At 46.3% G+C, this 14,077-nt stretch overlaps 2 protein-coding genes across 3 annotated transcripts in view; one reads left to right on the top strand and one right to left on the bottom strand.

The window, feature by feature from the left end:
- The window catches only part of LOC135324302 (DDB1- and CUL4-associated factor 12), a 32,483-nt gene extending 30,894 nt beyond the window's left edge, over nt 1–1,589 (bottom strand). The window contains exons 1-2 of the mRNA XM_064500290.1: nt 1,251–1,589; nt 151–405 (exon numbers count right to left, since the gene is read on the bottom strand). Of these exons, the coding sequence (XP_064356360.1) occupies nt 151–405; nt 1,251–1,334 (339 nt within the window). The 5' untranslated portion in view covers nt 1,335–1,589. The remainder of the gene's footprint in view (nt 1–150; nt 406–1,250) is intronic.
- Nucleotides 1,590–3,617: 2,028 nt separating this feature from the next.
- LOC112987798 (ubiquitin-associated protein 1) overlaps nt 3,618–14,077 on the top strand; it is a 35,511-nt gene continuing 25,051 nt past the window's right edge. Inside the window, exon 1 of one of the 2 annotated variants that reach the window (XM_064500471.1) lies at nt 3,618–3,702. The gene's annotated coding sequence lies outside the window, so the exon portion shown is untranslated. Of the gene's footprint in view, nt 3,838–14,077 lie in introns of both variants that reach the window. The other variant, XM_064500472.1, reaches the window with a different exon arrangement.

Genomic DNA, 14,077 nt, shown 5'->3' with positions numbered 1-14,077 from the left:
AATTTATTACATATGATTTTGACTCCCCGCATAATTACTTCCTAATATTTTCCTTAGCAGTCTACATAGCTTGATTATGAAACGCATCAAGGGGGAAATGGAGAAGGGAGTAAATAACAGAGGAAAGAAAGAGAGCAAGGTTGCACTTACTGTGTTGCATTTTGTCCCACACACCACTTGCCGGTGGTTCAGCCACTGGGAGGCAAACACTTTATTAAGGGTTCCAAGATGAAATTCTCTCTCCTTCAGGAGACTGGGAAGCTGCTGGGCTGCATATCCATGCAACAAGCGGTGGTAGCTAGACTCGTTCTGCATCCTCACCTCTCTACCTTTCAGGTAGTACACCAGAGACCTTTTCACTGGCGGTAGTCTTTTTCTTTTGTGAACTGAGTGATCCCACCCATACTGTGAAAAATAAACATGGAAGTTAGGCAGAGCAAGCAGAACAAATCTAAAATAGCACCCTTCCAAATTCAAAGACGTGGTTTTTTGAGCAAATGACTGAAGTCTTCCAAACTACGCAAAACACCATACAAGAAAATTAACTCCGGGATCCTGGTACAGCCCTCAGTAATATTATAAGATTTAGCACGAATATTTGCTCGGAAAGTGGCCCCGCGCTGACATTAATCGCCCACACCAGCTCTGCCCGCGGCAGCCCCGCTCCGGAGACGCGGGATCCTTATGGAAACGGCAGAAAGTTCAGCAGCGCCTCCGACACGCGCGGGCAGCCCGAGCAACCCCCCGCCGGCAACTCGGCCGACACCCCGGCCGCTGCGGGACGCGGTACCGACCCCGGGGCCCGGCGGCCTCCTGCGGCCCGCTTTGGGGTCGCCCCGGAGCATCCCGCAAGGCTGCGGCCAGGCCGGGGGGAGGCGCAGCGGCGACCCGGCCGTAACGGCTCGAACGACGGAATCCAACGGGAGCAGCACGGGGGGGAATGAGCGGCGCCCCGAGCCCTCCCGACCCGCTGCTACCGGGGCAGGGAGCCGCCGGGGGGGGGGGGGGGAAGGAACTACCTGCTGCCCCCCCCCCTCCCCGGTGCCGGGACTTCCCTCCCCCTTTACCAGGGCACCAGGACACCCCCCCCTTGCCCTTCTCCAGCCGGGCAGCGGGACACCCCCCGCTCAGGGTCACCCCTCGCACCGGGACAACCGCCTCCCCCCGGCCCAGCACCAGCACCAGCACCACACCCCCCCCCGGCTCCCTTCCCTTCCCTTCCCTTCCCCTCCCCCCCCCCCCGGGCCTACCTGCTCCCCCTGGAGCCCCCCGGGCCCCGCGGCGGCGGCGGCGGCCGCCGCTTTCCGCTTCCTGCTAACTGTTTTCCGGGCCATAGTAGTAGGAGGAGGAGGAGGAAGAGGAGGAGGAGAGGCCGAGAGCCCGGCCCGGGCCCCACATGGAGCAGGAGGGGGAGGCAGCCGCCAGGGGACGGGGCATATAAGTGCGGGGAGCCGGACCCGGTCACTCTCTCCGCCGCAGGCCCCGCCGACCGCACTTCACGACATTTTCCCGGATCTTTACGACAGCCGCGGCGCACTTTACGGCTGTTCCCCGCCCCGGCGGGAGCCCCGTTTCCCACCAACCCGCGGAGGCCGGGCGCCGAGCTGGCCCGCCCCCTCTGCGGTTGCTAGGCAACGCCCCGGGGGAGGCGGCGCACCCTGGCGGCGGGCGGGCGCTCCGCGCCGCGGAAGCGCGCGTGTTCCCGTCCAAATACGCACTTCAAATGGCTTCGTGCGCTGGGGCAGTAACAGAGCCGGGGAAAAGGCCATGTTTGCGTTGCGAAGGGTCTAACTTCAGTGTCACTTCCTTCAGTCTGCTCAAGACTAGAGCCCAAGAATGATAATTACATGTGAAGCGAAGGGGGAGCTGGTCAAACATTCACAACTATGTATATATTTGCCCTTTGAGATACTATTAAAAAAATAGCTATTTACTGTACCTAACAACCCAGCTTCAACTGCTTCCACTTCTGGCTGTTGATCCTACCGTACAACTAAACTGGAGTACTTTGCTGTGTATCTCTTCTGAGAAAGGGCAGGAACAACCTGTTTTGCATTAATTTGCAGATTAAGGATGTTTTGGAAGTCCTGTTCAATCTAAAAAAAAGCCCTAAACGCATCATTTTCCTTGTACGCACAACAAATACGCTGTAAGATGTGCTGTCAGCTTAAGGCTAGGCCAGGCTGCGGCTGGCTGTTTTCTTTATTTGTTTTGAGCAACCAAAGCTCGCAGCGGTAATGCCCGGAGGGCAGCGGCAGGCGGCGTTTCGGCGGCCCGTGCTGCTCGCGCGAGGCTAAGGGCGGCTATGACGCAGCCTCAAGAGCGGCAGAGGAGCAGGCCCACGCCGCGGTGGCAGAGCCCGCGTGTCCTTGGTGTCGGATCCACACGCGCCCGGGTTAGGGGCAGCCCTCAACAGCACGGCTGCTGATCATAACGCACAAAACACACTTATCTTCCATCTCTCCTGTGGGAAAACCGGACTGCGACCGGAAAACGCTGCCTCGCCATCCTCCCCCACCTCCATCACCCAGCCAATGGGGCTAAAGCCCGCCACTGGCTCAGCTTTGCAAAATGCGGGGTTGGATAGCGCTGAGGGAGACCCTTGGCTGAGCTAATGTCCCCTGGGTGAACAGGGGGGTCCCGTGCATGCTGCTTGCTTGGTGAGGGGTTTAGTCGAGCTTTCCAGGAGGCTGTATTCCACCAGCAAATTCCTTTGGTCCAGGGGAATGGAAGGGCACCTGCAATATTTCTGTTTAATCACGCTCCTTTAAAACTGCCTGGGATGAACGTGTACTTATGTGCACATCGCTCCTAAGCATTTTTTTCTATGCTTATAAAAGTGAAAGCTAGAGACAGAATAGCCCAAACCCAATAACCCGAATGCCTCTTCTGGGAGCAGGAGGTGAAAAAAAAAGAATAGTAAAACAGCTGCCTGACACCAGGCTATTGTGCTCTTTCTTAGGCTGCCAAAGATAACCCCAGACTATCAGGACTTCCAGTACTGCTGCCTTGCAAGTGACACTGCAGAGAACAGAAAAGGGAGAGAGGAAGGGGGAGAGAGATGGGTGATATGCAGGCAAACTGCAAAAAAGCCAGCTCCCGAGCACTTGAAACCCTGTGGTGCCTCAAATCACCTGAAACCCATGAACATATTATTTTCCTGAAATAAAAAACATTTCTTTCATACCATTTTTTTGTGTTGTCATCTGGTAAACAGCAACAAAAAAAAAAACCTCAAAGGCAAAGGTGCCAGGAAAAGCCAAACTGAAAAAAAGGAGAAAAGAAGAAGAAGAGAAAAGAACCCCCCAGGCCCGGGCAGAGGCGTCGAGGCGCAGGAGGCCGCCGAGGGACGAGGCCGCGTGAAGGGGGCTTCGTGCCGGCGGGGGAGGTAACTCCCCCTCCGGGTGGGCCGGGCCTCCTTTCTCCAGCCCTCGGGGAGCCCCTGGGGCCTCGCCCCCACAGCAGCGCGGCCGGCGGCGAGGGCGGCGCCCCCCCGTGAGGCGACGCGCCCCGCGGCCACGCCCCGCCGCCCCGCCCCTCGCTGGAAGGGGCGGGGCTCCCGCTCCTCGCCCCGCCCACCCGCCCCACCCCGCGCCCCGGGGAGGTGACGTCATCGAGAGCGCCTCCCGATTGGGCCGACGCGGGCAGGTGACCGCGCGGCGTGACGCCAGCGCGTCGCCGGGGAGGCAAGGCGGAGGGCAGGTAGACAAGATGGCGTCGCCCGCTCGTGGGGCTGGAGGTGGCGACGCTGTGCGGGCTCCGTAGGGGGGGGGCGGGGGGCAGTGGCCGTGAGGGCAGCCGGAGCCGCCAGCCGGGGGGCCGCGAGGCGCCGCGCAGGTAACGAGCGGGCCCGGGGAAGGGGTGGGGGCGGAGCCCCTCTGTTGTCCCGGGGTGGGGGCGGCCGGTCCCGGGGGCCTAGCGGGGCGGCTCTACCCTCGCCGCGGCGGGGGGGCTCCCGGCGCCCCCTCGCGCGGGCCGGGCCGGGCCCCGGCGGCTCTGCCGCGCCCTCCGGCCGGGGCACTGTAGCCAGCCGCTGCCGGGCCATCCGCCCCGGCGGCGCCGAAACTTCGCAGCCGCTGCTGGCCCGGGCAGGGCTCGGCGGGCTGCTCGCCCCGGGGCGGGCCGCGGTGACGTGCGGGCTGCCCGTTTGCCGCACCCGCGGTGCCGTCTCTGAAAGTGCTGTTTAACGGGCGCAAAACCTGGCCGGGTCGGCTTGGAGGGCCGCGGTCCTGGCGCTCTTCTCGGGCAGAGGGACCAGGCAAGCAGGGTGACTCTCCTTTCGGTAAAGTCTCCTGCTTTCCGGGCCTCGGGAGCTGTCTGAGGCAGAAGAGACCGTCTCTGTGCTTAATAGCCCTTGAGGAGTTTGTCTTCTGAGAATTGGTTGCTGCTGGAATCTGGGTAAATGTTTAGCGTCCACGGGTATTTGGGAGTAAAGGCTTACCCACCGCATTAATGAAATCTGTGAAGAATCATCTGCTTTTGTTTGGAGGTGGGTTTGTGCGAGTGTGTTTGTTGTCAAGCCTGCCTTCAAATAACGTGTTTCTCTCTGGCTTTTGTGTTGTGAGAAACATAGTACTCATCTTCCCTGTGCCACTCATGACTTCATAGATTTATACTGCGTTCACTCTTTGGGTGTATCTGTTCTAGGCTTGAGAGCCAAAGTCTTGTTTCCTATTGAGCAATAGCCCTCTATATCTCTATTAGTACTTACTACCTATTTCTGGATCTTTTCCAGTTAGCTGTTCTGCTTTTGAATTGGGAAGAGGATCCTCTCTTCCTCTGCATTTGAGAGGCAAACATACCATGGATATGTTTACCCTGGTGTAAGAATCAATCAGTCTTGTAGTTTCTAACTTCCTGATAATGCCGTTTAGCTCAGTGCTTGTTATTAGTAAAATAGCTAATGCCTTTGTGAAGCTATTTAATGTAAGTCAGAGTCTCTTTTTCTGAGGCTTAATAGCTCAGAGTCTATCATTGTAAAGGGAGAGTTAGGATTGCTTTGTTTTTTCAAGTATTAAAAGAAGTTATAACACAAAAAATGAGTAACTGCTTTATGAAATGTTTTTATTCCCCAAATTATTTTTAAAAAGTTAGAAAAAAAAAAAAGAAATTTTGCAGAGTGTTTATGATGTTGATGCTGTCTCATTAGCATAGATATAAGCAGGTGGACTCTGGCACTTAGCTGTAAAACTAATGTAGCTGTTTTCCTGGACTCTGACTCCTAACGTTGTATTTATCTTGAGTTTAAACACTTTGAGATGGATATTCCTAAATAACAAGTGAATATTGCCAAAATAAGGAACAAACGAGTAGTGACTGCTGATAAAATTTCAGTTTCTATGGTGCTGATAAAAGGAACATGAAACGCTGCATCTCAAAAGCTGTTGGGGGCTTGACGCTTTTGTGGGTGGTGTGTGTGTGTTTGAGGCAGGGTCTTCCTCTTTTCCCTAACACTCTAGATCCTAGGTTAGAGCAAGAAGCGGTACTCCAGTCACCTAGACCTCTTCCTCGCCTTCCTTGCCAGCCCCTTGGGGTACAGGGCTTTCTATTCCAGTGCAGACACTCCTGCAGCTGCTCTCTTCCTAGGGCTGACCCTGCATACCCCATATCTCCGTTCTGCAACAGCATTTTGCAGGGGTGTGGGCAGGAGGCTTTTGGCCCCTTCCTCTCCCCTGCGCAGAACAGAGCTGTGTGCACAGCACTACCCTAGCCATGGGGAAGGGAATGGGGCTGAGCTCTATAGGTGCGGTAGCAGCACAGCAGAGGTGAGCTGAGCTGCGCAAGGCCAGTGTGGTGTTAGGCTAACATCTGTATGCTGCAATACTGCAGTAGTACTGCTACTTAATGACTTTAATGTACGCACAGAACTGCGATTTGAATGTGGCATTGCTGTGTTCGATCACCACTGCAACTGGCTGACTTAAACTTTTTAAACAAAGCTTTAATTCCAAGGGTAGTGGGAGAGAAAATATGTAACCTTGAAATTTAGCTTTTGCAAGCCCATGGTTTTAAAGCCTCTGAAACAAAACTGAAAGTGATTGCACCTTCATTGCTGTCTCATAGGTTGGATCCTGCCTGTGAGTTTGATTGCTGAGGGTTTTTTTGTTTTTCCTGTGCAGGGCACTGTGGAACAAAGAAGTCAGGGAAAACATTGCTCCTACAAAGAGCAGTGGCTCTGCATAAGTCCAGTGAAAATAGAAACATAATTACCTGAAACTTTGAAGGGGGAAAAAATCTCTTAGGTGTATAAATGGATAAATGTTAGTTTCTCCTTAATGACTTGAACTTCAGTTTCGGAATATTTCTCTGAATATATTCAGCTGCACTGCTCAGCTGCCAAACGTTTTTTTAAGCTTATCTTGATAGCTGATAGGTAAAAGTCATTAAAAACATGTGGAAGAACTCTGCCTCTGTTGTTCACATGGTGTCTAGTAATGCCCAGTACTTGTTATCCTAGAGATAATCTCTAATTAGCAATAGAAGAATTAGATTTCTGGACCAATCCAGTGGACCATCTCATCCAGTACTGTCACATGGGCTGTTTTGGGTGGTGCCGGTGGGAGAAGTGCTATAATGCTGCAGTAGGCATCACTTTCCCCATCTTTTTATTGTATAGTTGTATGGGTTTTATGTTGCTTCCACAAACTTCAGGGATTGATAATTCAGAATATTCTCTGTATTGTTGTCCATATCTAGTCTTTGTACCCTAAGTTTTTGACATCAGCTTGTTCCTGAACTCTGCAGTTGGTGCTAGCTTTAAATTAATCACTGATCAGTTAGTCAATATTTGTTTTATTAGATGGAAACTCCTAGTCTGGACTCCTTTTATGTTTTGTTTGTAATGTAATTGTCCACAGTCTTTTCAATCTTAAGAAACTTCATAGCTTCAACTATTACTGGACTTGGCTAAAGGCTTTACTGTCTATATAAAATTGATCAGTTTAAATCAAATCAATGACATTGTAAAGGAGGTCTGGAGGAACTGTAATTGAAAAGCTCTGGAAAGCTTTTTCAAAAACTACTGTTTCAAGGAAGGGGTGGGGGGAAAGGGGTGTTTACAAACTATAAATAACTTTTTGTGTTTAAAAACTAGGTCTTCTAGAATGCATCAAAGATAGGTTTCTCTTCCCTGTACTGCGTTTGCTTGCTCTGATAATTAGGAAGGCAACATTATTGATCTTACACCTTGTACCAGTCTGCAGTTGATCATCAGGATTGCGGTTGATTGTGATACAGGCCTGAGCTCATGGTCTTTCTGTGTTAACTACCTAGGTAGGTAATCCTCTCTGGTATGTTAGTCCATTGCTTAATGCTTTGACTGTCTGACTTGGTCTGACTAAGCTTCTGCTCTGTGTCCCTAATGACCTCTTGCAGTCAGCGTAGCCTTGTACTGAGGTCTTCTAAGAGGAACTTAACGTTATTTTTCTTTTAAATGATCGGATTTATTCCAATCTTGCTTGCATGTGAGAGTTTTCTTAAATGTTTAAGAAATAGTCTTTTTGGTGCTTGGGAATTTTGAAAGAACAGCTTGTACATCCTGACTTAATTGTGCTTTTTATCTTTAAAAGGTTGCAAGCTTTCTTCAGAATCCTTTAAGCTTTACACCATGCTTATTTGAAATATGCGAGTATATAAAAGAGGGAACACAACATTACTGCTCTGGCTTATGTTTTAAACCTTCTTTAGAAGGGAAAGAGTATTTGTTCAAAATACCATATTGCATCAGTTGCATTATAGTCTCCATCTTAACTATTAGAGTTCAGATGGAAATTCTTAGCTTGTACTTTCTCAGCTACCTTTTTATCAGTAAGTCTGACACAGGAATAACATTTTAACTAAGAAAATTGGGAAAGCACGAGTCCTGTCCAAGTAGCAGTCAGTTCTTGATGTGGAAGATGGACTGAATATGAATATGCTTAAGTTATTTAGCTATTGGGAGTTGGTATTTTGGAAACTAGTAATAGAGTTGTGAGCTGCTGTTTAAAGTCCAGTTTATGTTGTTGGAGATCAGCATTCAACATAGCTGTCCACTAGATTATGTGAAAGATCATTTAAGCCCTTTTCTAATGTATGTCTGTGCTTGCACTGTTTGACCTCTCTAGGCTAGTAGCAGATGAAGCCACGAATGAAATGACTGGAGAGATTTATCCCCCAAGCTTTGGAGGCTGGATTTCTAAGATTCTGTGTGTTACCAACTGCATTATGTCAGTGTTAGTGTTGTGCTTTAGATATGGAGATGTGCTTTTGCATTCAGTTTGATTTGCTTCATCAGCTCTGGACTCTAAAAGAAAATTAGACTCTTGGTTGATAAGCAGCTTGCAAATTAATTGTTAGAGAACGTATATTTCATTTTCTAATGTAGCAAAGCTACACCGGGTTCCACCCTAATGACTAAGGCTATCATATGGCGTCTTTGCACAGTAATGTATGATAACTTGAAATAGGAGTATGCGAGGTACTTGAAGTAGAGAAAGGAGTTTATATGAATAAAATAACCATTAATCATCTGGAATAAAATTGGGGGGGGGGAAGGATTAAAAGGCTTTATGCTGCATGTAGTCTGAAAAAAGAATGTGTTTTTATCTTTTAATTAAGTATTAGGTGACCATAGGCAGTTTATTGCCAGTCTCTATTTGACTTCTCATTAGAAAAATGCTGAAAGGTATTGACTTTCACTTTGCTTGCTGCGTACCTAGCAGTATAAAAATGCAGGCTTTTTAATTGTGCTTTTCAGTAAGTATATTTAGGTTCTTTATTGGGGGGGAGGAGGAATGAGTAAGTTAATGTACCCCCCTAAATCAAGTATCACCTGGAGCTTTACAAACAAATGGATGGAGAAATTATGGTAGTACAAAAGCATTATGCAGTCAGAGGCTAGTGTTGCATAGAGATTTTAGAGGCAGGTTTCCATAGTATTATATGCCACTGAGACTTGTGAACTCTCTATAAACCTAGATTACTTATCAATCAAGCTGTAATTCTGTCAATGGTCACTGGTTGACAGAGTTATGTGCTTAAGTTATAAAAGTAACTGCAGGTAGAGAGCCATCAGTAATGTCATCTTCTAGGCACTGTCCTGAGGAATGACCTTAAAATGTTTGAGTAAGGAAGTTGTTTATCAAGTTTTAATCAACCAATATTCAACTAATTATTTTAATTTGAAGAATTGCCAGATTTGTGTGTGTGTTTGTGCGGGGAAATACTTCAGGACTCTCATAGCTGTTAAGTCTCATGCAATGCTAAAACTAGCACAAGCGTTTGGGTCCAAAATGGTTCAAAAGTGCTGAGAGATGGAGAGATGCGAAATGCAATTAGGCCGCAGAACTGTCTCTGGAAGAACAGCAGTGCAATTCTGATTTATACCTTAGCAGAGCAGAGTTTTGGGGATCTGCAGTCAGGCTTCCTTCTTGTTTGTAGAAGGGAGTTTAATATATGATTTCTGCTGACTTACTAGGAATTCTTTTGATGGCTGGTAGAAAGTCCATAAATGCTATTAATGTTTCTAGACCACTGAATGTCTGATTTTAGAGATGTGATTTCTTTAAAAAGCAAGTGCAGATAAAGATAGTAAAAAAAGCTTATTGCTTTTCACTAATACTGTCCAGTTTGGGTTTATTTGTATGCAAAGTGAAAGCTAGCAAATTCAAGCATGGACATGAATGTAATGCTTATGTACCATAGCTGCTTTTACCTGAAGATCTTCAACTGGAAAAGTCTTAGTAAATACAGTTTTAGAAACCCCACAAGCATATTATGAGATATAAGGTAAATGAAGGCAGACAACGGTCAAGAAGTTGAATATGACATGAAGAGCTTGGTGGTCTAAGCTGCTTTTGGAGCTGGGGACTATGGCACCATGTCAACCAAGTGTGTATATGTGCCACTTTCTTTTGGTATGTGCTGAATATAATATGGTATTGGACTGATGAGAAAGTTCCTATCTAGCTCCTTTCCCCTCTTCAAGGAAATGGGCACTTGAAATAAGCCAATATTAAGTGCAAGGAGTTGTCTGTATTCTGAATAGATTGATTCTACTTAGTAATGTAAAGGTCTTCCTTCTTTCACATCAAGTTGGGAGAGAAGTCGTTTATCTATCTTATTCACTGCAAGCCCTTTTCAAGCCACGTTCCTCCTGTAATTTAATGTTACTGCAGGACTGGATGCATCTGTCATTAGCACACAGGGCTGGATTTGTTTTCTAAAGTTAAGCTGCATTGAATTGGATGCTCTCATTAAGAGGGGCAGACTGGACTGATTCTCAGATGTCAGGGAAGGGGAATATAACATTTGAGTTGGGAAACAGTCAACCCATAGTCTTTCCGCTTTCCTCTTACAAAGCAGCAGGAAGTGGGTTTGTTGTATGTTTTCTTATTTCTTTTTTTCTCCACTGTAATGCTTGTCTCTGTACTGAGATGGATTTATATACCGTAAGCAGTCCTGTGTTGCTGCTAGTTTGTGAGATACTTGGAGAGGAAAAGCTGTAGGCACAGCTGTTAGATGGTCATGGGACTATTACACTCAGCAACTTACTCCAGTCTAGTTATGAAATGAAAGTAAGGCTAAAAGTTGCTGAAGCTGAGTCAAACTTGCTGAAATTTCCTAAGGAAAGGGGGTTAATGTGTTTCTGAAGGCTTCTCTTGCATGCAAAATGAGCTGTTTCTTCTGTTATTCATAGTTTTAAGTGTTTCAGTGCTTGCATTCATTACTGATGCTGTTGAAGAAATTGTTAATATGCAGGAGGAAAAATCTGTACCAGTAAGTGAGACTGAAAATAGCGTATGCCAAAATTGCAAATTTAAATGAATTCGAAATAGTAATTTAGAAAATTTTCTTGAATGAATCCAATTTCATATTATAAATCCAGAAGAACATCTTTAGGGTTTTTAGAGTAAGATGAAAAGCTGAACAGGAGTGGTTTAAAAGGGAAAATTGAAGGACAGCAATGCTGGAGGACCAGACTTGAGAGAATAATACGACGAAATGCTGTGGATTTGGGAAATACAAGTTCTGTTCTGGTTTTGTCGCTGGCTGAGCTGGATGACAGTGGGCAAACTGCTTCATCTTTGTACCTCATTCCCCACACCTGCAAAACAGGGATAGCTTTTATTCCTTGTTAAGTGCTTCAAAAATTACTGTTGTGAAGTGTTGTGTGAGAACTAGGTGGTGTTGATGATCTAATGAAATTCAGCAAAAGGACTTTCTGCTCTGGGGAAAGGTTTGGGGGGAAGTGTGTGTAAGGGTATTCGGTTCCTGGCAGTATGAATATCCTGTAGCCTTTTAGACTTCATCTGCAAGTGTATTTCAGTGGTTATGGCTTCTTTTCCAGTTTTCATCCCACTTGAGCCAGAGATTGTAGTTCAGTCTTCATATGCTCATATCTTTGGGTGGCTGGTAACTGTGTTTCACTTCCAGTGCTTCATGGCTTTCTGGGTTTTGTCCTGTATTTTCCTGACAGAAAGATCATTCTGTGTTTGTAGTGAAGAGCAGGTTTCCAGTCTGCGCTTGTTCCCAAATGTGTCTGCTCCAAACACTAACTCCCAACAGAGGACTGCAATGCTGGAAGAGCAGATAGAATTGCTGTCTTAGAGAAAGCAGACCTGTTCATAGGTGGCTTTTTTCTTTCTCCGTTTAGTGAGGAATTGTAAACTTGTTTTAACGTGGAAACAATTGGAATTAAAAATATGGGTATAGGGATCACTTTATGATGCTTAAGAATCTGCTGAATATCTTGCCTGCCTGTAGCTGGTGGCCTCTGTTTAGCGGGGAGGAATTGCACCTGTGATGCAGACAGCTTCAGAAAGCCTTTCTGTAAAAGTGAGTTTACCAACTGGAATGTGGCTGAAAGATGTGTCTAAGGGATTTGGTAGCTGCTCTGCTTTCCTTCTGAAAAGGGTGAGGGTTATTTGCATATGTTTATGTGCTAACTACTGGTAAGCTTGGCTGTGGCAGTTGCAAACATGCAGTTGACCTTGTTTAACTGACATACTGACCTTTTTTCCTATTGTTTGTCACTTCCTTTTCTGAGCTCAACTGGACTACTGGCTGAACCGGTAGCAGTCCCAAATAGTGGCCTTAAATAGTGGCCTGTGCTGCTTGGGAACCCCAAAATCAAGAGATTGCAAGGAAGAAGTTTGTTTCAGCACTGGAGTGTGCTGCCTTCAGGTAGCATAGGCTGCTTTAAAGCTTTCTAATCCGTGATTTGACTTTTCTGTTTTTGTAATAAACCAGCTATTATAGTTTAAGGCAAACTCAGTTTGACTTCTCTGCACAAAGCTAGGTTCATGTTTTTCTATGCTAGACAAGCTCACTAAAGACACCTTAATTTCTTGTGATCCAAATGAGTTAAATGCAGAAGTGTACTTAATGTTGGTACCACCACTTTGCTGAGCCTGTTCTGATGGCTCCTGCTGTTTTATGTCTGTTTTTTTTCGATACCAGATGATGACACTTCTGTTCCTGTGTGTTTTAAAGAGCAGGACTTGATCTTTGCTACCAGCTTTAGTCTTCTTTCACAGACCTTTTGAAGAAACAATGAAGGTCTAACACTTAAGGTATAGGCATTCACTTTGTTTTGCATTCTCTGTGCTCTGTTTTGCACTTGTTCTACATTTAATTAAAATGAGTGGAACTTGTTTTCTTTATTTGAAACATGACTTCTGGTAGCAGAACTGAATTCGGTGTTAACTACTCATACTATTTCCCTTCTAAATCATCTTTTTAACACAGTCATTCAATCCTATCTAGGAAAAAAAACTTGAAAGATGAAAGCAGTCTTAACTGATACTGTATCTGGAGATGAAATGCGATTGGTTCTTGCTTAGACCTTACTGCCATGGGATGATATTTTATTAGCTTGACTCACTTTTAGGTTTCAGTTTAGTTGCCTTGTTCTGTTGTGTTAGTCTGGGAAGGAACGTGGTATTGCTGAGACCTCAGCTTAGGGAACTTGTAAAAATAGCTGAAGTGAGTGTTCACCTGAAGTAGTGGTCAATTTTTCCTTGTCTGTAAGCTTTGTATGTCAGTGCAGCAAAGCTTGGGATCTCTTCAGCTGTGTATTTCTGTATATGCTTTTTTTTTTTTTTTGATCTCAGCTTTACAACAAGGGTTGGATAATGACAGATATATCACTCCTACTAGGCCAATAGATACGAATTTAGGATGAAATGAGCTGGCACTGGAAGCTGAGGCTGTGCCAGTGACATCTTGATTGGTGGGAGAAGTGCTTAAACCTCCACAAAAGTCAAGAGTGTCTGAAAAACTGGTCACATCTGTAGTACCTAAGGCAGATTCAGATCTCTTTCCTAAGCTTGGTTTGCCTGTGTCTTGAGGGCAATAAGGAGTCATGTTTTGAACATCAGGAAAGCTTGTTTGAAATGGCATGTGTTTTTAGACATACTCACTTTTCTGGAAAGTGTTTGGTAGGAACACTTTTCAATGTAGCCTATGATCAGCTCTGAGGTTTCAGTAGTAAGAAGTTTTCAAAACTCCTGCTCCCCTGTGTCTCAAAGTGCATATTCTGTGGAAGAATAATTTGTTCCAGTGGGAAATGGGGGAGCTCTTGGAGAACAGACAACACTGAGAGATTGGCATCTTTAAATGTGGAGCTCTGTTCTTTACTGTAATACTACCTGTGATCACTCAAATTCTTCTCAATTAAGTGAATTTGCAGAGATCTTGCGTTCTCAGAATTTGGCTCTCCAATTTGGGAGAAATGAGGTATGTTAGAGAAGAAATGAGGTGCCACAATGCTGGAAAAGTTCAGCAGTTTCCTCTACGTTATGTCGCAGAGATCTAGGAAGTGGGAGAAGGCTGCTGATGGCCTTACATGTGCTTAAACTGGATTTAACTTGCTGAGGCTGCAAGCAGGGTTTTGAAGTGGTAGGTCCCATGCTTAGTTCGAGGTTTTAGCCTGTGCGTTGCAGGTCAGAGAGAGCTGCTTTTAGGTGGAGTGGTTAAAAAGGCTGTATTTTCTGTCAGTATCATAGTGAGTTTTGCTGGGAGTGTGCGGTGAGAGTGGGTCAGGCATGTGACTCTAGTACAAGTGGGAAGATTGGTGAATTTACAGTAGTTTAACACT

Source organism: Dromaius novaehollandiae, chromosome W (genome assembly GCF_036370855.1).
Source record: "Dromaius novaehollandiae isolate bDroNov1 chromosome W, bDroNov1.hap1, whole genome shotgun sequence".
Classification (NCBI taxonomy): Eukaryota; Metazoa; Chordata; class Aves; order Casuariiformes; family Dromaiidae; genus Dromaius; species Dromaius novaehollandiae.
Note: the sequence above shows the minus strand (reverse complement) of the source record. Positions and strands in the feature narration are given on the sequence as shown.